Source organism: Eublepharis macularius, chromosome 6 (assembly GCF_028583425.1).
Source record: "Eublepharis macularius isolate TG4126 chromosome 6, MPM_Emac_v1.0, whole genome shotgun sequence".
Taxonomy (NCBI): domain Eukaryota; kingdom Metazoa; phylum Chordata; class Lepidosauria; order Squamata; family Eublepharidae; genus Eublepharis; species Eublepharis macularius.
The window spans coordinates 114,993,221-115,019,084 of NC_072795.1; the positions used below are offsets into that span (position 1 = coordinate 114,993,221).

The 25,864-nt window shown below is 41.3% G+C and overlaps 1 protein-coding gene across 1 annotated transcript in view; it reads right to left on the reverse strand.

Annotated features, from left to right (window-relative positions):
* TET1 (tet methylcytosine dioxygenase 1) overlaps positions 1–13,336 on the reverse strand; it is a 64,778-nt gene extending 51,442 nt beyond the window's left edge. The window contains exons 1-2 of the mRNA XM_054982083.1: positions 11,408–13,336; positions 3,112–3,162 (exon numbers count right to left, since the gene is read on the reverse strand). Coding sequence (XP_054838058.1) covers positions 3,112–3,162; positions 11,408–13,336 — 1,980 coding nt within the window. The remainder of the gene's footprint in view (positions 1–3,111; positions 3,163–11,407) is intronic.
* Positions 13,337–25,864: the final 12,528 nt, after the last annotated feature.

Genomic DNA, 25,864 nt, shown 5'->3' on the forward strand with positions numbered 1-25,864 from the left:
TATGAACCTGCCCAAAGCTTCATATCAGCAGCAGAGATCCTTACCTACATGCCCTGCCCTTCACAGGTTGGCAGCTAGTATCAGAGAGAAGGCATTCTCCATGGTGGTGCCACTTGTGTAGAAATATGTCAACACTTAACATTATTCAAGCACTAAGTTTACACCATCCTGTTAATGCGGGCTTTTAGCTTGCACTTGTGTTTTTCTGTTTTTCTCAGTAACTTGGTTTCTCTGCTGGTTCATGAATTTCACTGTGGCTTATTACTTTAATGATGGCTGGTTTATTGAAGGGACTTTTTGTGGTTAGGCTTTTAGAGCTTATTGGCCATTTGTGCTTATTTTGTGAACTACAACTCTAGACATGTACAAAAGACGGGAATATTATCACACTTGGAAAAACAGAACACCAGCAACAACAATGGCTGGTATGTAATCCAAACCCAGTGAAGTTTTAAATTCGATCACTAAACACATCAAGTGTTCGTGGATTTTCAAATGAAAACTAGAACACTCATGGCATTGCCTGAAGCAAGACGAGAGCGCACAGCCTACTTACAGCACTAAGGAAGTCTAACAATATTTGCATGTCTAGTGACATAACTCTGGATCCTACAACTAAACTGTGACATGGGACCCCAGCCATAGTATTTATTCAGCACATATTTTATCTGGCCCTTCCTCTAAGGAGTTGAGGGCAGCAAATATCATTCTCACCTCACCCATTTTATCCTCACAACAATCCAGTGAGGCAGATTAGGCTGAACGGATGTGATTGGCCCAAGGTCATCCTGCAAGCTTCCATGCCACCTGTTGAGAAGGCAAGGACACATGGAGCATGGCATCCAAAGATTTACCTCTATGCAGCTGTATTTATGATCTCTTTCTACCTTGTCATGTTTACTGCACTGCATCACCATAAACCAAGTAAACTTAATTTCTAAGATTTAAATTGTCTAATTGCCACTGTGTCAAATAAAGCTAAACTAGTATAACCTACCAGAAAGTTTTCGTATGCAAACACCACTGAAATGAAGAGGGACTCCTATCCCCATTAGTAAGTGAACTGAGAGCTCAAGAACAACTGTTATCCCAGATGCATTAACACAGAGTACAAGGCTATATAAGAATTTGAGCATACCAGCTCCTGTGCAGGTGTGAAACACAACTGTTACCCAAAAAAATGGTTGCAGGGAGCTATGTGACACAGACACAGTTATGTACTTTGCAAACAACTGATATAAATCACTATGCTGCCACTCACTTTTAAAAAGCTTGATTGTGTCCTTCCAGCTCAGGCCTAAAGTGAATTACTAGTATATGGTGACAAAATGCCACTTCCACCAATACACCCGGCACAAGGAAGTTGAAAAAAAACCTTTGCACAATCCACCAGGAAATTCTTCTCTTGTGCAAGAAAATGAATAAGACCAATGCAAGTGCATGCTGGAGTTTAATGGATGTACTGGAGCCCGTATCCTATTAACTTAGAAATAGATCTCGCTGATATTGAATCCAAACTAGAATTGTACCCTGAGTTTTTTGAGTTGTCAATTAAGGAGAGAACAAAGTCAACGTCTGAAGTGCCAACTTAGTAAAAGTGCATTATTTCTGATAAAAGCAAACCAGTCAAGTATCTTAGAGTCAAACAAATGGGAAAATGCTCACATTTGGCAAATAATTGGCAGTGCCAATTAAAAATTATGGGTGCATTTCAGAGAAACTTCAGTACGCTTCACTGTCCTTGGTGTGAATAGGGCTGTAAGCATAGTTACACATAAGACTGCAGCCTTAAGCACTAACTTGGCAGTAAGCTCAAATGAAACCTATATGACTGACTCGTGCATAAACACGGATAGGATCAGGCAGTAAAATCTCATATATTTCAGTAGAATTTAAAGTTACTTGATTTTCTATCCCCAAAGTGTTTAAAGAAGACATTTGTTTGCATAGATAAACTTAGTATATGAAGATAACTAACACATGCAGTTTTTAATCAATGGACTGCAAACAGCACAGCCAACGTACCACATTAACATTTCCACCATTCACACCTAATAGTCTTGACGCAAAGAGACCTACATTCATTCACATACTTTCCAGTCCAGTCCTTAGACTCAAAATGCCGTGTACCAATAGCAGCGCAAGGGCTACATCAAGGAACACAACTTAATGCCAGTATCGCAGGCAAAAACAAAAACAAAAAAAACGCCACCACTCAGCAAAAAATGTGCAAATACACGCACAATACCTTTTCACTTTAGACATATAACTTTAAAAACACCAGCCATGATCAAGAACTCTGGAAGGCTCCAATGACACATGGAGCTCTTACACATGTGGGAGGGGCCTCATTCTCTACTATGAGATGGGGAATCCCCATTCTTAGCAGGGATTTCCTCTATACGTGCACAGGGATTCCCTGTCTTGCGGAAGAGAACAGGGCTGCCATTTATAGGGACCAGTTACGTGCACATGAGAAACACTGAACATATACATGAAGGTTTCATCCTTTGTTATCACTTCAACAGCTCCCCATGGCAACCTTTTTTAAAAACCTCCATTGAATTTACAAATGCTCTCAGTCCAATACCCATACAGCAATTAAAATAATTAGCCAAAAGCATACCCTGCTATCATTTAAGACCAATCCGTCCACTTCAAGCCATAATGGTTTGAAATGTATCAATATGAGAAAACAAGAGGCAATTCATTTTTTAATAAAACAAGTTTGAATACTCCTTGTTTAATATGACGTCCCAGAGCTAACACTTCACATACAGCTTGAACCAAAACAAAAATCCCAGCACCCTAAAAAATGTGTCAATTCATGAATGAAGGGTGGCATCAGTCATTTCCAGTGCATCAAAGTGGTTAGACTGTAACCAGCCGTCTTGTGCACAAAGAGTTAAATCTCTACATATACCATACAGAGGGAAAAACAAAAATGTTAACATGCTTTTTTAAAAAAAATCAGCCACATATACACATGAAAATCTGGGGAATACAATGTGCTTACTATCTGCACACTTTTACTTTCTATTTCTTAGCAAGGTAGCATTATTTAAAATGCACTGGGGCTTATTATTATCAATAAAACAATTATCAGATTACCTTTAGAACTCTTTGCTTTCTTCTCTGAGGCCTTTTGTTTTCAGTTAGCACCTAAAGAAAAACATCAAATTGCAGAATAAGTCTGTGTGGATAAGAAAATTATTTGTAAAGCAGTCTCTTGTTTTTGATAACGTTGGAAGGCTTAAACACAACCGTGAAGGTTCTCTTGCGACAAAAAAGAAGAAAAAGGAACTATGGGGACTTTAGACGTTCAAGTCCCCGGAATCAAAACATAAACGTAAAAAGAAGAGGAGGGAAAAATAACCTTCCCCCCTCTTAAAGTCGGGTTTAATTAGGCGCTGCATTCTTCATAGCAAACCCCACAAGGTAGCCATCTTGCTTCCTTCTGCAGAAGAACCCTCTACAGTAGAGCACTTCTTCACGCTGCTTTTTGGGTATTATTATCATGGTGTTTTAAAAGCAGCAGCAGCACCAGCACCAGCAGCCGTAAGCAGCAGCACAGCAAGCCCTGCCTGCCAACACTAGGGACGTGCTGGGCATGCCTCTCAAATATTATTAGGGGGAAGGAGGAGGTAAAAAAGGGGGTCCAGAAAAGGCTCAGCCAATCGCAAAGCGAAGCCAGCCGCTTCCAAGGCGTTCTTCCCTGCCTAGCCCTTCCCAAACAAAGGGTCTCCTATGTGGGCTTTACTCGGAGCAAGAGGACACGGGAGCAGGCGCAAGCTGCGACATGGACTCCCCGAGACGGCGGATCCGGCCGGGAGGGGGGGGGGGCCGCCGGCTGGCGGCAGGCAGGCAAGCGAGGGGCCAAGGCGGAAGCGAGGTGTAAACGCGCACGCACGTACACACACACACACACACACCACAAGCTTTTGGCTTATCTGGATGACTGGTTTAAGGCGGCGTGTGTGAGTGCAAAACATACGGAGGAGGGGAGGTGGGGGGGGGGCTCTGATCATTCGCTCACACGCGCAACACACACACACACACTTCTGGAAGGTATTGTGCATTTTGACTTTATAAGGCAAGGGCTACATATTGGCGATTTTTAAGAGGAGGGTTACGCGAGGACACCGTCTGGCGCGGCTATCCCTGGGTAACCCACACACACTCCCGGTGCCTCGACCACTCCTCGAGGCCCTTAATGGAAGGCGAATGATAAAAGCCATTTGATTATGTTTGTCATCATGGGGAGGGAGCAGAGAAGTCAAGACCTGTTAGCATCGCCCATCTCTTGCCACAAAAGGCAAATATACAAGCAACAAGTTGGAAGAGGCCCAAAAGACTGGATGGTTGGGCACTGGTCTGGCAGGATTTCAAAGAATGACAGCTCTCAATTCAACTCGTTCCTATAGTGTTTTTTCCCCCCGACCTTGCTTTGTTCATTATAGGAGTTAAATATATTGGAGGGAAACCATCTCTCATGCACACAGTAGCAGACAAAAGGTTCAGCAAAAGAGTAAAACCTGCACAGAAAATTAAGTTACTGGAGAACAATCACGACATGTTAACATTGTTTACATACACAAAATTCTACACAGACAAATAATTAACACTGCCTTAACAAGGAGTTAAGTGCAGGAAGTATTTTGCTTTATTTCCTTTCTTTATCTTAGAACCACCACCCATTGTTAAGGGCCTTTTTTGCACAGGTGATTTTTACCGCTTCTGACTCCCCACACCTCCCCTTTCAGATTTCAATGTGGCATTTCAAGGGTTCTCTTCCTAATTTTCTGCCTGTAAAGAAAACCCAAAGAGGTATGGGGGGGCAAAAGTGGCAAAAACCGCCCATGCAAAAAAGGCCATACTATCACCTTGGTTTTCAAACAACGTTCCTCAGAAACCTGGGTTTCTTGGGAAACGTAACCAGGGTTTCAGTGCGGTGTAGTGACTGGAATAGGATCTGGGAGTCCCAGCTTTGAACTCCTGCTCTGTCACTAAAGCTTGCAGGGTGACCCTGGGCCAAGCCCTCTCAAGCCTACCCTGCCTCACAGGGTTGTGGTGAGGATAAAATGGAAGAGAGAATAATGTAAGCCATGTTGGGTCTCTACTGGGGAGAAAGGCAGGGTATCCACTGAGTAAGTAAATAAATTTCCTCCATGTGAATTTCAGATATAGCATAAAGAATGTCCTGAAAGACAACATCCCCACCACTGATGATCTTCTCTACAGCTATGCATCACATGGAGGAAACAGACATGTTCTATAATGTGCTTTCAGCGCATGCTTCCTTTATCAATTGGCCTCCCTGCCCCACAGATTTGTTGATACTGGAGGGTTGTGCGATATGTGCGCTGCTGTTTAAATGAATTTTATATTGATGTTTTTATATTTTTATGCTACTCTAATTTTATATCCTCTGGTTGTAATCCGCTCTGAGTCAGCTTGTGGAGCGAGCAGAATATAAATCCAAATAAATAAATAAATGTGGGGGCAATGAGGAAGCTTGCTAATCCTGGGCAGCACTCTGATTATGTACCCTATGCTCCAGAATGCTCTCCAACACAGAGAGGGTTCTGTAGCAGGCACAGAGTTTCTCAACACCAACTTAATGGAGAAGTTTCTTTAGCGCAAAACATTTGAGAACTACAAAGATAAACAAAGACCTTGTTTTCAACCCCTTCCCCCCAATTAAATGGTTGAAACACTCAGTTTAGATGAAATAATTTTAAAACATTTTTACTTTCACTGGACATCTTCAAACCAGTCATTGAAGGCTCTGTCAATTTCACCTCCCCTTTGGGGAGGAGAAGATGAAATTAACAACCCCTCTGAGGAGCAATCTCTGCCAGCTTTGTCTTTTTAAACTACGCTTCCAGGCTAACATGGCATCTCCCTACACTTGAGTGTCCTTGTGTAAGATGTCTTGTGTAGAGATATTCTATATCCCCTCCCCTGCAGGAATATCTGGAAGTGTTTTATCTGCAGGTAAGTGTGCAATGATGTACTGGAAAAGGTGCTCTTCATAAAGCCAAAACTGATAATGCACTAATTCAACCCTGCAAATAACCACAAAGTTTACTGGTGCACAAACATTTTTACCATCTACTTAGCCTCATATGCCTGTGCTAAGTAATTTGTGGCACACTGACATCCTGAACAGAGGAAGCGACGGAAAAGAAGAACTAAATTTTCCAATTTACAAAATCTTCCCTTCCTGGTTAGCTGGAATCAACCAGATTAAGCAACTAGTCATTTGTCATCTTCAGTAAAATACCACATGAAACGCTGTGCACGTTAATTAGCTAGTTGCCGATATTATGTCATGACTACATATAAAGTCATATACCTATATTCACAGGTGAGAGGCTGATTGGAAGAGATGTGGTCAGGTTCCAAGGACCATGCCAAGCTTACTCTGATGTTGCAAAAGGATAGGTGCAGGACTCTTGTCATGTGGTCACAGACTGGCTACCAGCTCCAATCTATAATTTGCCAAAGCAGAAGGAAGGCTTCTGCCATTTTCCATTTCACAGGCTTGACAAATCCCACCCCCAGAAGCCAGTGTGTACAATACCACATACAGGAGATGATGTATGCCATTAAAGGTATTTGAATTTGATACAGGAGATGAGTTACAGCTTTAACTACCCCATCATGGTTGAACTCTGGCAGAATGGATGATTTCCCATTTTTGTAATCCATGCTTCTCGATTAAGAATTTTAATCTACATTAAAAGTACAAAATCAACAGGGTGTATTTATTCCAATTCAGCAAAAAGTGTGATCTTTTGAATATGGTACCTTTTTTTTAAGGTCCATTTCACAAATTGTGCTTTTCCTGATAGAAAGCATGTACATGAAGTATAAAACTATTGTACACATCAACACATGACAAATGTATCTTACTACATGTTTGCACGAGTGCAAATATGAGCAAATATACATGGTGAGTTAAATGTGTGTTTAAGTTTCTTACATACAACTAGTGCAGTTTTTGTAGAAAAACTAGTCTCTGTGGAATGGCCTGTATGGAGATCCAGCATAGAAGTCTGATCCTAGGCATGTTTACTCAGAAGTAAGTCCCATTCTCTTCAGTCAAGCTTCCTTTCCAATAAATGTACTTATGACGGTAGCCTTAATTTACTGTGATACATTACACCTTGCTTGATAAAATATTCTGAATTTTTAATCACTATCCCCACATAGCAAAGATTTAGGCATGCACGCACACACACACTCTTTAGTATATAAACCATTATCTGCACCAAGATTCTGACATTACAGCTAAATATGAACAGATACAAATAACTATGAACATGTCTGTTTGTCTAATTGTGGAAGTAACAATTTAGGGAATACATGGAATACTTGATGTAGAACACACAGATTGGTCTAGATGTAAAAAAAGTAACTAGTACTACCCACTATCCAATGTTTGCATTGCACAGCAGTTCTACAATTTCTCAGTTTCCCACGCTACAGTGAGAATATATCTTTGAAGGCTATTTTGCTTACAAATACTTTAATTTTTCCATATGTTTTGGGATCATAAGGTTAAGCGGAGACAATAATTTATTGACTCAATAATCTAGAGTTTTCAGGATGAAAAGAATTCTCTGTCAAACATATTGGAAGAGACAGGGTGGGGGATTAATAAATGGAGAATATTAAATTCAGTGTACAAAGTGCATAGTCCCACCATAGAATAGCTCAAGAAAATGAAACTGTGAAAAAGAAGTTAAAGAATAGAGAGTAGCTCATTAAAAAGTCCAAAGAAGCAAAGCTGCTAATACAATAAGAAAGTCAGAAGAAATCAAAAGGAAGCATGTTTAGCCTAAAATAAAAGATCTACAGAAAAGCTAAAATTCATCCTTTTCTTGACCTGGCCTCTGTGAAATCTTTTTTGCACCTTAAACACTTCGTACCTCAACTCCCACCGTTCTTTCCTGGTGAACTTGGCAGATGCCTGGCTGCTAATTAATTAAAAATAAATAGGAAACATAGTATTACAGTTACAAAACTCATCTGATCCTTGGGAAGCAAAGACTTGCCGATGAACTTAATTATATTAACCTGTCTCAACAGTTTTGCTGGCTTTTACCATTCTCTCATTCATTTGTTTCTATAGGGTGTTTTGAGGAGCAGGGTTATGGCAAATGTGTCTGGTTATCTGACAGGACACAATCCCATCCTGGTCCCTGCACCATTGTGGGTGTGTGTGTGGGGGGGTAGGCTGTGCCCCCCTCATCACCTTGCTCTCTGTGGACTTGGAGTGCTCTGATGCAAACAGTACTAGAAAGGAGAAGCCACTAGGGCAGCCAGTCAAGCCCCATCCTCCATATCCATACTGGCTCCAGGAGGCTTCAAGGCGAATCTTGACATAGACACAGCCTCAAGTATTCTGGTTGGGCTTAATGTCAGCAGAGCATCCACAGGTCCATATCGGCCAGGAGACAGCCTCACAATACAGAGTTACACTTTCTAAGTCCACTTAAATCAACGGGCTCACAAAGGCATGACTCTGTGTAGGATGCACCATTGGCATTCTGGCTCAGTGCAGCCTGGGTGTTATGCTTCTCAGCAGGCTCAGAGAGCTTCAAAGCTGGCAGGAAGCAGAAGCCACTGGGTCCTCACCCAATCCTCACTAGCGCTCTGTAGCTTGGTTTTGCTCTAACCAGTTTCATTTAACATTACCAAGTATTTATTTTAGCACAAAAGGTTATCTGCCTAATCACTGTTATTGTCAATTAGGACAAGACTGACAAGTTTTGGAACTGAGGGGCTACTAGATCAAAGCAACAGCGCCTTATACAAGTTCTCCTCCTCTCCTGGCTGGTTAAAAAAAAGTTAAGCAATATAATCTTCTAAGAAAAAGAAAAATCTTTCCAGTACCTTTTAGCCTTAAAAACAGCCATATAAAGCTGTGGGTCTCCATTTGGCCTTTACATGTGGCCAGATATATTTTGTTGCTGCTGGCAGAATCCTCCCCCATTTCTCTTGGTTTCAGACCCATCCCTCTTCTTATCGCTTCCACAGCACAGATACTACTATACTAATTGAATGGAGAAATTATGATGAAGTGTGCCTCCCACCCCCACAATCAGTCGTTCTCCTCTGCTTGCTCCTGCTGCAGCCATCCTCTGCCGCACTACTACCTGAACATTTCCTTATTCTTTGCTCCCCCCCCTCTGCCTCCTCTCTTACCCCCTCCCTACGATTCCATCAAAACCTCAGCTACTGCATCAAAGGGCCCCAAGGGCTTCATTTGAAAATAATAATATATAACTTGTTAACATACTCTTAAGAACAGTGTAAGTGCTGCTGGTTATTCTAATAACAAACAAATGAATGTATGGCAACTGATCCTAAATAAGTGGGAAACACTTTATGCTGTTCCTTATTCAAACCTTGCCTTCATTTGACTGGATAATGCAGCAATTGCAGGGCAAAGGCTGTTATATTTTGTGACGTCTGTAAATTAATTTGTCATGACTCAGTGAATAAAAAAGATGGTTTGCAGGGCATGCCCCAAAGCTTGTCCAACAACTGCCAAGTGTTCTCTGCCATTTCCTTTCATTTAGTAATTTGACTAAAACTTTCATACCATTTAATTTCTGGCCTTAGAATCTGACCTAGGGAAAAATGAAGCCATCTGTCCACTGCAGCTGCTATTCCCATATGCTACAGACCAATGTACTCTTGTCAACCACTATCTGGCAGAATGTAGTTTAAGACACTCTGGAGGACAGATGAGACTAGATGAGGAAAGGTTTACCGACCAGGGAAGCCATTTTGAGGCATTAGGACAATCAGAGGCTGCTTAAGAGAATGCAGAGCTCGCTCCGCTCTGCTCTCCAGGCACTTCAGTCCTACATAGGTTGGAACTTCAGTTCTTCTCACTCATCATCACAAGTAAGTCAGACGGAAGTCAGCCTCTGCCTCCTGGCTCTGGGGTCAGCCCCAGCAAGGTTCTCTGGTTTGGACCATGAGGAGAATAGAGGAAACTTCGGTATGGGTGGTGGAGATGCTCCCCTTTTAGACTCCCCCATGCAAAGACTTCCCCATGTCTTCATTTTCAATCTTTTTTAAAAAATTCAGCTCTTATATCAATATGTTGATATAAGCATGCACAAAGAATAAAGAGGGTGGTGGTGCTGTGATGTCACTGAGATGCCACTGATGACGACAGCACTCTCACTTGAAATTCCTGATAGTTTAAGACACATCCAAAACAAATAAACCAACTTGACAATTGTAAAAATGCTGATGGAGTGTAAACGTACAGAGGACCCATAACCCAAACCCATTCCAATGCTTGGGGATTGACTGATAAGAAAATAGGAATTAGTCAAATGTGTGACTCAGTGAGACTTCTGTATGAGAAAACACACATATGACCAGGCAAAAAATGTACTAGAGCTCCACTAGTCTATAACATTTAGTTAGTGGGATATGCAAAATACGGAATCTAGAATTCATTAGTAAAATTTAAAGAACACAGTGTAAAAATTTGAGAGTTGGACTAGGACTGGAAAGGTAGGTGTGCAAGCACCCGAGTCACTACTGACCCATGGCGGGACGTTGCATCACAACGTTTTCTTGGCAGACTTTTTGTTACGGGGTGGTTTGCCATTGCCTTCCCCAGTCATCTACACTATACCCCCAGGAAACTGGGCACTCATTTTACCGACCTCGGAAAGATGGAAGGCTTAGTCAACCTTGAGCCAGCTACCTGAACCCGGCTTCCATCAGGATCGAACTCAGGTCGTGAGCAAAGCTTAGGCTGCAGTACTGCAGCTTGCCACTTTGTGCCACAGGGCTCCTCCAGGACTGGAAAGACCGAGGTTCAAATCCCCTCTCAGCCATGAAGCCAGTCATTCTCTTTCAGCCTAACACACTTTGCAAGGCAGTTGTGAAGATAAAATGGTGAATGCAGAATCATGTATACCACCCCAACTCCATGGAAGAAGAGCAGGTTAAGAATATACTAGACAGCCAGATAAACTTATGTATCTGATGGAAAAGGGTATAGCTCAAGAAAACCTTAAAGATGTTAGCAGAATGCTTTGGAGTATTAAAGGCTCACTCAGAGGTGGCAAATTCCTCCCTCTGTTTGAAGATACTGCTAATTTAATGTAGAATTTCACAAGAATGAACTGACATTCCAAAATATTCCAGAAATAATTATTTGTAATCTCACACAAATGTCCACAAAAATGATGCCCAGGAAGAATTTCAACATAACCACCAGTCAGTAGACCACAAAGCTACTGCATCAGTGTGTACTTTTTGGAAGTACACCAAAACATGCAAATTAGCTACAACACTCAGTTTTCAAAAATTACTTTATATAAATTTTATGAAGAGGGTTCTGAAAGGCATATTCTTTACTTACCTCTAAGGGTAAAAAGGGTACCATCGAAGTGGGTGGTGGGACTGGGGGCTTCTTCAGTTCTTCACATTTTCTCTTTTTACATATTCGGTGACTAGTTTTACGCTTCCTGCAACAGCTGCATTCTTCACAGTTAGTTTTCCGCAGACAAGGCTCGCATACTCCACATCGCCGCCGCTTCTTCTTTTCTAACACAGGTTGCAAAGAGGTATTTGGGGCAGAAAGACCATCTGTTGTATTTCCATGAGAGTATGGTTCTGAGGTTGTAACTGGAGTGGTCCCACATTTCCTGATCTCCTGAACAGAGTTCACATCACCTCCCAACTGAGGCAAGGAATCCCGAGGCTTTGGAATGGAGTCATCTGGCAAAATTGTCCTATCTGTATCCATTACACTGTTTGATTGCATCCCTGAATTAGAACTCTCAGGGCATTTTGGATGAATTTCTAGAAAGACTTCATTGCTTACAGAAACAGAACCTGCTATATTTTTTTCCAGATCGAGTGATGTAGCAGGCATAGACACTGAATCCAAAACAGAAGTTTCTGCAGAAATCTTTTCAAGTGTCCGCTGAAGATCTCCCAAAATAAAACTAGTTAAAGAGGTATTAGAAACTTGTTCACAAACTTTGTTTATTGGGTCACATCCTAGATAATCTGTTTTAGAGTTGAAAAAAGAATCAAGTGCTTTATTGGTTGCCTCTAATTCCAAGTCTTTTTGTGAATAAGATTCCACACAATGGCTTGGGTCCTTTAACCAACCTTCGGATTCAGATGTATCATGTGAACCAGTTTCTCCTTTAAGAGTAGGCTCAGGAATCTGTTTGAACTGGGTCTCAGATAGCACAGACTGATCATCTAAATGCAATTTTGAGATTAATTCAGAGGTAATCAAAATATCAGCATCAGGTTCACAATTAGCTAGCACCAATCCACAGTCAGTTTTGGAGTGAGATTCTACAGAAGACATTGACTTTTTAACAAGTACCTTTGATTTTGTTTCAGAGGAAAGCATCTGTATGGAATTGGAATGTGTATTGGAATGTTCTTTCAAGGTAGATGGCAAATTTAAGCCACTCTCATGATGTGATTTCACAAGTGTTCCAAGTTTGTTTTTTTGGTAGATGGTAGAATCCAGATGTGAAAGTGGAAGAACAGAATTGGCCAAAATTTGGGTTGAGCTGTTAATTGAGAGGTCATCCAGTGCCAGTTCCCTACCCACAAGTCCTTCACACTCACATTCCTCTTTTAATACTTCTGGATTGTGGCTATCTGATATAGTGTTGTTGGAAGCAGCAATACTGTTCTCAAGAGAAATCTCTCCTTTTGTGGACTGACTGTCACAGTCAGAAGCAGGGCTTCCTTCTGTATCACACAGAGACTCATCTTGTTTGGGAGAAAATTCATTATTTTTGTTTAATTCTTGTTGTGAAGCCCTAGGAGTCTCTTCATTTTTTTTCTCCTGTAATATATGGGAGGTTTCCAAATCAAACTTATTTTTTTTCCTTACATTTTTTTCTGGGCTAGTTTTCTTTCCTCGTGACATTGATGGCTTTTGGAATAGTCTATGAGAAAATGGTTTCCTGCGAAGAGTCATTGTAAAGCCATTGTAGCTCAAAGGAGGCTTCTTAGGAAAAAGAACATTATCAGTTAACTCCAGGTTCATCCAAGATGCTCCCGATAAGGCTTTGGTGACGCTGCTCCTGAGGCATCTACATGAGGAATTCAACAGGGGTTTCTGTTCTTGCGGCTTTTTCTTGCCATCGTTTTTTTCTTCCATTAGCTTTTTGCACTTTGCAGAACTTTCCAGCTTTGGGGAAATTTTCTTGGCATCTTTTGTTACTTGGCAAGATTTGTTTTTGACCGGGCTTGTCTTCTTTTTGTTTATCTCCTCTTTTTTTGCTAATCGTGATGATCGGGGATCACGAGCCATGTCTGTCAGACAGCAGATGTGCAACTAGGAGTGGGAATCGCAGATCATCGATTCTTGCAAAGGCTTTTCACTTCATGAGAAACTGGCATATTTAGTGTGGCATTCTCTGTACAGAGCACAGAACTGAAAGAGAAAAACAAAAGTCAACATTTACTATTAATACCACACAGGAGAGTCCTTAAATAGCTTCCCATACATCATCTCAGTATCTTTCACTACTGTTTTGTAAGGTAGATTAATATTACTATAGATGGAGTGGATGTGAGGGCTCAGAACCTGGCTACCTACAGAGTCTGTGGCGGAGGCAAGATCAGAACCAAAGATTTGTTGTTTACATACTAGCATAGCAACAACAAATAACACACATTTTTTAAAATAATGAATTCTAGTATGTGTTCTTCAGTTATACAAACCCTGCAACAAAACACTAAGCTATTTAAAAACCTATTAATAATTTAATAAAATGCCGTCACAATTAAAGGAGGAGAGAGAAATCACTTATTCTGCAAGCCAACAATCTACTGTCAAGTGCAGTCACGTGCCTAACAGCATAACCCTATCCAGAGTTACTCCAGGGCATCTCATCCACTAGGTGGCCTTAGGTGATCGCCTAGGACACCAGAGGTGGAGGGCAGCCAGCCAGCTAGGATTGCCAGCTCCTCATCCCCAGCTCCCATTTCCAACCACCTCTCAGAGTGGTGGCAGGAGAAAAATAAAATAAAAATGTCTGTCAAGCCTATGGCATGCTGTTAACTAGGGTTGCCAGACTTCAGGTGACAGCTCGGAGATCTCCCGGAATTACAACTGATCTCCAGGCCACAGAGATCAGTTCCTCTGGAGAAAATGGCTGCTTTGGAGGGTGAAATCTATGGCATTATATCTTACTTACGTTCCTCCCCAAACCCTATTTTCTCCAGACTCCACCCCCGTAATCTCCAGGAGTTTCCCAACCTGGAGCTAGCAACCCTATATGTCACTTCCAGGGAAAATCCCCTGGATGAATTCTTTTGAGGCATGACATCACTTGTGGGCTTTCCCTCAGAAGTGATGTCAACTTCCTAGTGCCAGCCAGCTCAGCTGCCCTTCCTCCTGACCTGCAGCATCAGAGTGTGCCCCAGGAGGCATCCACAGCCCCAACAGGAAGCCTTCAAGGACCCTGCTACCTCCTTTCCTCTCTCCACTGGAGTGTCAGCAGGCCCACCAGGTCTTGGGCAAGCCCTCTTCCTCCTTCCCTCAGCTACGCCTCACCTGACTGTGACAGGAAGGAGACAAGAGGTAGACAGCAGCTTCCCACTGCACCATGCAAGACAAAGAGGGCGGGCACTGCAATGCCACACTGCCAGACAGTATGCCATTACCAGGAGGTGCTGCATCCTGTCACTGAAGGGACAAGGAAGGCAGGCAGCAGCTTCTTACTGTGGCCCAACAGGGAGGAGAAGGGAAGGTGCCATCTTCCCACCTGCCCACAGCACAGAAGGGAAAAGCTTGTGCGCTCTACCTTATGGTGCCTAATATTCATGGGTCAGCCCTGGTCTAAGCCTGGTCTAAATCTCACTGAATTATGGCTGGTACAAGGGCATGCATGTTCTGGCTGCCACAGGGCTATATCCTTCAATGAATCCACGTGGTAGCTGCCTTCATGAGATCAGCTGTGAATGGCACGGGCTTACCATATATATCAAACAATTTTCTCCCTGCCATAGTAGATCTCATTTACTGGCAACTGCACTGGCATCTATAAAAACCACTCCATCCTTAAGATGAGCTGCCACATATGCAAAGTCACCATCTCTAGAAAGTTCCTGTGTAAAATTATTTCAAATGGTGTCCATGTAGCAGCCATAACACTTGCACACCTAATCCCAGGTATGCCCAACTTGCTCTGAATTACACCCATTAACAGCAAAATATCTTCTGATGTTTCAGTTTGCTTTCTTCAGGTTTGCTCATCCCATGACATTCTTTAAGTTAAGCATTATTGCTTCTTTATTTCCTTGCACATGCTCTCTCTTAAATAGCTGGACTTTCTATACAGAATGCAAAAAGCTTAAACATGGCTTAAAACGGTATACTATATACAGGCAACATCTATACAACAATCCTATATCAAATAAAATGTACATTCGAATGCACATTCACATATATCCAGCACAACCCAGGAAAAATGAGCTGTGACTAAATCCCATTGATTCATGAACAGCTGAAATCTGTTCATTGATTTCAACAGAGGGTCAAGCCATGATTCATTCTAACTGGACTGTGCCTCTTATTTGCATAATGCTACTGTTTAACCTAGAGTGAATCTGATTACAATTATGGAAAGAGAGAAACATGCCAAAATCCTTTTAAGGATATCTTATTAAGAAGCTATCAGAAAGAATGGGAGGAAACAATTAGCATATCTGCCCTGTATGAAGCAAGAAACAATGGCTAGATTCAAGAAAGCCAAGCTCTGTTTTAAGCTAAAACAAACCGTAAATATCTATTCCCTCCTGCCTATCACATTGCTTGTTCACATCATCAGTGAAATAACATTGTAACATACTGACAGCCTTTATGGCATAAAGGTTACAGTGTCCAACTAGGATTTGGGAGATCCAGGTTTGAACCCCACTCTGCCATGGAAGCCTGCTGGGTAACCCTGTGCCAGTCACACTCTCAGACTAACCTACCTCACAAGTTGTTGTGATGATCAAACAGAGGAGAGGTAAACAATTTAAGTAATTAATTTACGACGACGACTACTTTTTATCATTCTCAGGATAGACATATAGGTTTGGAACTGAAGTCTTTCCACTTGCACACCCCTTCATATGTTGCAGAGGTAGTATTCCTCTGCAGACCATGTTCCTCTAATACTAGACGCTTTTCAACTAATTGGAAGACATTGGTCTCAAGTAGGGCTGCCAACTCTGGGTTGGGAAATTCCTGCATATTTGGGGGCAAAGCTTGGGGAGGGCAGAGTTTGGGAAGGAAGCTCAGTAGGGATGTACCAGAGTCCATTCTCTAAAGCTTCCATTTTCTCCAGGGGGAAATGATGATCTTAGCCTGGAGAGCAATCTCAATTCTGGGAGGACTCCAGACCCCACTTGGAATTTACCAAAAGCAGAAAGGCTCTAGGGGGTTAGTCAAGCAAAACAAAACTAGGACAACGGTCCAATCCATGTTACAATTACTCTCTGAAGTTTATATATTAGGTAATGCAATTAAATTGAGTGTTGCAATTAAAGGGCTGAGTGCTAATCGTATCACATACAGAGTAATATACTTGATTACTGTTGCTAACAAATCCAACAATAGCAGCATAACCCACTCAAAAATGCAAAGTAACAACAATATTGGAAATCCAGTACAGTAAAAAGTGCTAATGCTACAAATACTCTGGAACATGCAAGAATGCTGATACACCCGAAATACATACAACCGAAGGAAACCAGTTCATCCAGAGGAACGTTCCTTTTTCAAGAGACCAGTCCAAAGTGCTAACGTGCATCAAAGTCTTCGATGGAAGTATTCAATGTTCCTTATTGGTAGCTTTGATTTTCCACAGATCTCCAAGTACAAAGTAGGTGTGATCCTCCTACTCCAATCCTTCGGTCTCCAAGGAAGGGGAAAGTTATTCCGGGGTAACTTTTATCCTGACAGGATGCTAGCTTTGGTTACTCCTGTTTCATCAAATCTTTCTCAAGGTGATTGCACATATTCCATATTTCATTTCCAGTGTTAATTTAGTGAATTTCCTAAACTGTGTTTCCTCTGCTGTCTCCTCCACAATCATTTCTCTTCGTAACAACCCTGTGAGATATGATAGACTGCGTGTGTGTCTGGCCCAAGGTGACCCAGTGAGCTTCTGTGGTAGAGTGGGGTTTCAAACCTGGTCTCCCACAGATCCTAATACGACACTCTAACCACTATGACACACTGGCTCTCTATTTATCTCCATCCCACAATTAAGTGGTTTACCTTCCAAAAAGGTAATTATTGGCCATCATGCTTCCATAAAATAATCCCTTTTGTTTTCCTTGGAACCAAGTTTTAATTCTACCAGATCTCCAGTGCAGGGCTTCAAAAGAATTCACAAGTGTTGAAAGTGGTTTGGAACGTAGTATAGAGACAGCTATTCAAAGAAAAACTGCCAGACTGGGTAGAGGAGGGAGTGCCCATGCTCAAACTTGTGGGATATCTCTCTTGATTGTGGCAACTGGTATTCAATTTCAGCTGTAATTCTTACAGTGTGGCCCCCATAGCTTTTAGCATTGCCCACAGGGCAACAGCAAAATAGAACAAGTTATAGATTTTCCTACAGTTAACAACTATAGGTGAATTAAAACACAATTCTACACTTCGATGCAGGACTGAAAGTGAAGGAGGAAAATGAAACACTGTTATGTAATAGGTAACATTCTCCTCCCCCCAATTTGTCAACAGATGCTACTAATCAAGCTTGTGAACTATAGAGACAGGTATTTGACCTGATTATGAACGGTTTCTTTGTTTCATACCTTTTGGGAGTTTGAGAGTCAGTGTGGTGTAAAATCAAAAAGAGTCCAGTAGCACCTTTAAGACTAACCGATTTTATTGTAGCATAAGCTTTCGAGAATCACAGTTCTCTTTGTCAGATGCATGGAGGGCAAAGTGTGGTGTAGTGGATCGAGTGAAGGTCTAGGATCTGGTCAACCCAGGTCTGATTCCCTGCTCTAGCAGGGAAGCTCACTGGGTGACCTTGGGCCAGTCACAAACTCTTAGCCTAACCTGTCTCACAGAGTTGTGAGGATGAAATGGAGAAGAGGAGAATGATGTAAGACACTTTGGGTCCTCACTGGGGAGAAGGGCAGAGTATAAATAAAAAAAGTAATGTATTGCTTTGTTTTATCAATACTCTGGATTTCCAATTGCTGTACTGGTTGTAATAAAACTTCAGAAATTAAAAATCAGTTGTGACTACTTTTCCTTGACAAGAAAAAAAAATGGAAAAGCTATTACTACGTTTACAGTATCCCTTCACAGTAGGGTTGCCAACCTCCAGGCAGGGCTTGGACTGCTCCTGGAATTACGACAGAACTCCCATTGACAAAGAACAGTTCCCCTTGAGAAAATGGCAGTTCTTCAGGGTGCAGTCTGCGGCATCATATCCCCACTAAGCACACTCCCCTCCCCAAACTTTGGCCTTCACAGGCTCTGCCCACAAATCAACCCAACTTCATACTGGATATGCCAGTGGTCCCCAATGTGGTACTTGTGGGCACAATTATGCCCACCAACATCTTTCCTGGTGCCTGCCAAGTGTTTTTATAAAGTGGTTGGGGCCTGATAGGGCTTTTTGCAAAGCATGCCTTCTGATTAGCCATTGGAGTATTAATTGGCTGTCTAGATTTTTAAAAACATTGCTTTGGCAAAAACTGCTTCTACAGCATGGCCTTCCCTGTAGGACTGAAGGTAAGCTGTAGCAGCCATTTTGTGGCTGGCTCTGTCTTTTGCAGCAGTCATTTTGTGGCGGCCGTACTGTTGCTGTACCCACCACACTGTGCTAGTACTCCAAATGTGCTCGCAGGCTCAAAAAGGTTCGAGATCTCTGGCATATGCTTTATTTAAGCTGAAATATACAGTACAGCTGCATCCAAGTGTAGAACGAATTCCAAGTTTGGAGGCAGAAGCCTTCCTAACATCCTTAAATGTAACCAAGGTAAAACAAAACCAAAAAAACTGTTACAGGCCACAAAATCAAAACAACTGTAAGAGTGGTCCACAATAACACAAATATTAAGGAGACTTGAAATGGAGAACAAATTGATTTAAGCAAAGTCTCTCTCTCTTTTTCTTTTCTAAACTATAAAGAGCCCCAGAAAATAATAAAGCAATTTACTTGTGGAGTTTGAAAAAATCTTCTTGCCAAGTTTTCAGACAGAGTCTGGACAAGTATCTGTTAATATCTGCAGAGATAAGCATGCTCTAGTCCCAAGGCTGACAAAGTAGGAGGCAAGCTCTCTTTCCCCACCATGCATCACCCATCCCCCTAACAATTGTGCAATTTTCTGCTATGGTCAAGGGGCATGATTGGGGCTGGCAATGTCCCACTCACCCCTCATACTATCAGTCTGTCACATGGGAAGCATAAGGCGCCTGTCACTAGTGCAGTGCTCAGGACACTGGAGCAAGGGATTTTCCACCTTTTCATTTTTATCTGCAGCCTGTGCTTAAGACTATAGTGAGATGTGCCAGCAACTACACATGGTTTTTGTTTAGTTACCGTTGGAAGGTTCCGTCTGTTTGTTTTCCTGACTGGGGAAGGCTCTTAGGTGACCAAGACTGGCCCAAGGGATCTTGAGGCCTGAGGCAAAAAAAGGAAAAAGAAAAAGAAAAAAGAGGCAGAGGCCATCACCCACTAGGAAGTGGAATGCTCAGGACCACATTTCATTTCAACACACTTGTGTAGTAGCTTGCTTTGTCTCTCAGCCATCCTTATCAGTGCCAAAAAGAGTTTGCGCTGCACTTTGTTTTACAGTAAAGAAACATCCGTGTTACCAGACTTGAGAATCCTTTCCTCCACCCATCAGTATCTCTACTCTAGCATCTCCAGTATTCCAGTATCTCTACTCCAGTATCCACTATCACATGCAGTAGGGCTAGAAACAACCCACTGAGACTTTGGGAGAGCAGCTACCAGATGAAGCAGCTAGTACCTAGGCCAGATGGACCAAATGATCTTGACTGTAAAGAACAACTCAATACATTTTTCTCAAATAAATTTTTGGATGTTAATTTAGGATGAAAATTCAAATTATCTAAAACTTTTGTATACTGATGGAGAGTTAGCTAGGAGCCTCAAGCAACATGCCTCATTGTTCAGGGGAGGTAATGCAATCACAACACATAGTGATCTGATTATGATAAAGCTAGAGTTCTTTCTAACCTAATCAAGGGTATTGCAAAGATAGGTTTTTAAACCTTGAAACAACTTCATTGGGCAACTATTTTAGATAGATATTTATTTTGTATGAATACTGACACTCCTGGGAAAACTAGACCCAGAATCCTCCATTGTTGTTCAGGAATTAATGAGTCAAGAAATGCAACCAGTATCTCCTAAATTCAGGTCTTCCCTGCATTAGCCATAGTCCAATACTGAAGCACAATTCAACCCAATGCATACTTAGAAGAAAATCCTACTGAATAGCTTAGAGCTTATCCCTAAATAAATATATATATGTAGAGCGCAGCCTTAAATATGTACAAAATCAGTGGACATACACACTTTTGTGGCTTCACTGAACTGTAGAAAACAACATGTGTTTAAAATGCTGCTAACACCAATTTGTGCCAGAACAGCCATGTTTCATACAGAAAATAAGGATAAACATACAACATACACACTGCTTATAAATGCAAATTACTGCTTATCAGGGCTTTTTTTCTGGGAAGAGAGGTGGTGGGACTCAGTGGGTTGCCCTCGGAGAAAATGGTCACATGGCTGGTGGCCCCACCCCCTGATCTCCAGACAGAGGGGAGTTTAGATTGCCCTCTGCACATGGCGAGGAGGGCAATCTAAACTCCCCTCTGTCTGGAGATCAGGGGACGCAGCCACCAGCCATGTGACCATTTTCAAGAGGTTCTGGAACTCTGTTCCACTGCGTTCCTGCTGAAAAAAAGCCCTGCTGCTTATACATGCAAATTACAAATTACAAACCCACATTTCCAGATACAAATCCGTTTCAATCAATTCCTTCACCATGTGTTGATGATACACTCCAACATGTTTTTGCTTCAAAACCACCTTGAAAATGCATATGCACTTCATTTAAAGACTGCAAACAACAGAGCGCCCGCTCTACAAAACATATCAGTACAGTATACTTAAACAATTAATAAAAGGAATCCAAACTACCACTCTGCTGAAGGGAAAAAAGAACATCCATTCATCCTACAAGGATATAGATAGTAAATTGGAAGCTTGAGATAGAACAAATTGACTTTTCAGAAGTCCCTATGGAAATATTACATTTTCATTATTGTTCATAATGAAGATTTTCATATTATAACTACCTGGACAACCCAGCGTCTTCTGTGAAAGTCTTTCTAACAGAGGGGTTTCCCCTGCAGGGAGGAAGTTTCTTTATAAAACATCTTAAAGACACAGAAACATTTCTCTCACATTTGTAGTTGTATGAAATTTGAACTATACTTGGTTGCTTGATAAAACAATGTATGTGGCAAAAGTGCAAGGAGCCATATGCATATGATATAGTTTATCATATATTTGTTGTGTTAAATACTGTCATTCTGTCAAAATTAGTAGTAGCTTAACATGCATTTTCATTTCTGATTTTTACCCTTTCCCCCCTCCCCATACTGCAGTGGGTTGAGCTGTAGCCACCACTGCTTTCAAGCCTGTGATTTTCACTACAGGGGAATTAAATTAATGGTGTGTGTGTGTGTGGGGGGGGGGGTTGCCCAAGAGACATTTTGCATTCTGCTATGGAAGATAGTTTATTGAATGGCCTTCTGAACAAAAATTGCAAGAACTAGTTATGTTTAGCAGGTAGAAGTGTCCTTCAGATACTTAAAAGGCAGGACTTGTTCTCTCCTGTTCCAAGGAGCAAGATTAGATCTAGTGGCCTTCAGTTACAGCAGGGTAGGTTGCAACTGAGTATTAGGATAAAGGGCAGGTTTACAATTAAGCCTGTCTCCTAGGGAAGAGTAGGCTTTCTTGCTGGGCAGTTATCTATTGGAACGCTCCAGCTTTGGATATCTACACTAAATTTCCCATTGTTCCTTTGTTTTCAACCATCACGTTACAACAGCTGTTGCATTTTTATCCTCATACTGCTCTAGTGAGAGGATGAGACAGCAGGCAAGCCATCCTAAGCAGGTTTACTTGCAAGTAAGTCTAATTTTATTCAATAGCGCTTACTCCTGGGAAAGTATTCTTCCAAATAGGCCTGTTGAGTTTGGTGAGGCTAATTTTTTTTTTTACTAAACATGGTGAGGGCCATGCTGCAAGTGGTCAGAGGACTGTAGCCAATGTCAAGTTACCTTACAAGGATTTATGTAATAAAACATACTATCAAATACTGCAGGGGGGGGGTAAAGCAAGATTGCTTACTCAGAAGTAAGCCCCCAGGGTCAATGGTTCTTACAAGTAATTATGCAGCCAACCCCACTGATTTAAGAGAAGATGTTGTTTAAACAGTTACTTCAACATATATTGTGTTTTGTAGAATTACTTAAGAAGTCTATTCTGCCATCTGTTAAGCACATTTTTATCACACTCTTCATTCTAGGAGGTCATGGCTCTGTGTGCTTTCATTTTCTCCTCACAAAACACATGCTGAGGCAGGTTAGGTTGAAAGAGAGTGACTAGCCCAAGGTCACCCAATGCAATGGTCTTCATAGCTGGGTGTGGATTGAAACCTGAGTGTCCCAGGTGACAGTCAATATAGAAAAGAGTCCAGTAGCACCTTTAAGACTAACCAACTTTACTGTAGCATAAGCTTTCGAGAATCACAGTTCTCTTCTTCAGATGCATCAGAAACTGTGATTCTCGAAAGTTTATGCTACAGTAAAGTTGGTTAGTCTTAAAGGTGTTACTGGACTCTTTTCTATATTTGCTACTACAAACTAACACGGCTAACTCATCTGGAGGCAACAGTCAAGCATTATAACCACTACACTGACTGGCTTGCTGCCTCTTTCCTGAAGAGCTTACATTCTATGTGGCTAGTAAGGACGTTAGAACAAAGTCTAGGTTTCAGGCCAGGTCTCTATATTAGTGGACCTAATTTGTTATTGAATTATCATAATGGCCATATACATTTTTAATTTCTTAAATGCAGGATTTAACATTATTATGAGGCAGTCTACTAGAGTTAAGTTTCCCCCAAGATTGACCAGAAAAGGGTTAACAGGCTGAGTAAAGGAGCTGATAATGACTATTATTGATGCAGGCCCTAGCCAGAGTCACATGACCAACTGCCTCATAAAAGGACAGTTAAGGTTTAGAGAGAAGGAAATGGGGGAGGGGTTATATTAGGAGGTGGGAAAAGTGACGTGGTAGCAGTGTTTCTTATAGGTGTTACAAAGTCATTTTAGGGGGAAAAAAGGTTTATTCAATATTCTAATATAGCCAGGAAAATGAAAAATAACACTGACCTTGAGATAAGTTTAATAATAGGAGGGGCTGGGTTGAATTTAACCAGCTTTCCTCTGGTGTAAGAAGGAAGAAGGGCAATCTTGCCCAGTTCTCCTTGTTACATCTGATCCTCAGTACAGCTTTCTAAGGTGGGGGGAGGGTCAACAATGGCACTGCTTAGGGAAAGAGCATGGTGCAGAATTATGTGCTTTTGCCCATGGAAATATGGTACAAACCAACCGGTTGTAATTTGGCATGTGAGAGGTGGAAATGTTTGTTTCACAAGTTACCTTTTTTCCTGTGCAAGAATATCTGGCAGTCATTTCTCTACTGAGAAAACATCAATACGCCCTACAAAAAAAAACTGGTATGAAAGAAAGGTATCAATGTGTGGTGTAAGGTTAGTGTTCCATTCAATGTGTAATAAATTTCCTGTACAGAAGACATTTCTGTATAGAAAATAACATGCAAAATGACATGTAGAGAACCATAGACTACAACATGTGATGTAATATGTGCAATAAAATATCACCCTGAAGTCCTAAACATAGTTACTCCTGTCTAAGCTCATGCTTTTCAATGGACTAAGAAGAGTGTAATTTTGCCTTTAGGATGGCACTGTCATTTTCCTACCTGGACACTATGTCACATCTGAAGCAGCCTAGCATTCCAGGGAGAGAGCCACTGAGATTTGTCATGGACGCTGTTATTAGGCTTTTACAGAAAAAGAACAATTAAATAGAAAGCCAATTGACCATGGTCCTCCACTAAGTAGATGAATGGCCAATTTCTGGTGGACTACCTAGTACTTGCAGGTTGCTTGGATTTCTGCAGTGGACCTTTAGAGGGGGCAAACCCTGATTTGATCCCCAAAAGCACCTCTTGTCTTAAGCAAAAGTACATACTCAGAATATCTTAACACAGACTAGCTATTAACTGTGAAGAGATTCAGTGCATGCCATCCTGCCTTGAATATAACCTAAAACCATTACTAACTAGGAAGAGGACAACAAACAGTAATCCCCATGCAATCAAGATTCTTTTGTGGGGAAAGGACATAGGACCTGATACCACATCTTTATATCACCACAATTTCTTACAGTTCTCCAATATTAATGTTAGTGATTCACTATCTTTTAATGAATTAACTTGGTTGACAGGCAAAGGCAGCAGGAATTTGAGTCACATAGAGTGCTTGTTCTGGGAAGTAACATTCTGTTCAGCCCAAAAGCTTCCTGCCCGCTCAGAGGGGGCTGCTTTTCAACAATGTAACTACACTAGTAATATAAATGTTAACTTGTTCAAAGGTAGAAAAAGAGGTCTTCACATAATGAAACAAAATTATGTTTTGGAAACACAAGGTTCCTTTTATGTAACTTCTGCCTTCTGAAGTTTTTAGCTTTATGCTGTAACCAACTTTAAAGAAATGTAAATGTAAAAATAAAATTCTCATGCCTCGGAAGACTGTGGCCTTTAAAAAGAGTACTGAAGACAGTTTTGACAATACCACACGTGCATTTTTATGCTCACTGTAGATCCTGGACTACTTTTTGAGGGTTCAAAGCAACTCACAAACACTCCCTCTGTAATTCTTGTTACAAGCAGTAAATAATCTTGATATTTTCCCCATTTTGCAGGGAGAGGGTGCAAAGTCTGAAATATAATAGTCAGCCTCAGGCTACTGAGTACGTTTGTGGCTAAGAAAAGATTTAAAGATTTGAACCTGAAACTGCCTGATTCATAGGGAATATTGCCACCAGTCCTGGAGAAAAATGTCCTTTCCTTTTAATAGAGATTTCAAGTGTGGAGACGGGCAGCTGAAGCTTTTCATGGCATGGTGGTAAATAACATCACCTGATAAATGACAATCAGTATGGTGTAGAACTTACAGTGTTGGGCTAGGATTTGGGAGATCCAGGTTTGAATCCACATTCTACCACAGAAGCTTGTTCAGTCTAACCTACATAACAGGGTTGTTGTGAGGATAAAAGGGAGAATGTTGTTAACCACTTTGTGTTCTCATAGGGGAGAAAAGTAGGATATGAATGATGTAAATACATTTTTTAAAAAATCCATCAAGCCATTAAGGACATTTCTCTCCCTCCCGATTGTTGGCAATTCTACTAATGTATCAAAATACCATATCAAAACATTATACATGGCATGTTCTTAGGTTTGGTCTTACTTTCATTGAAATCATCAAAACAAAAACAATCTTGCCAGCAATATACAGGCACACTGGCCTAATAATAATATTAGTATCAAAGTACTTTTTATGCACTCTCTTGGTATTCCTTACAATAGCCTTGTAAAACAGGCCATTATTATGAAAACAATGTTGCTGTGGGGTGGTGGCAGAGGCTGAGCAAGCATAAGTTGTCTAAAGCTGCCTTCTAAATTGG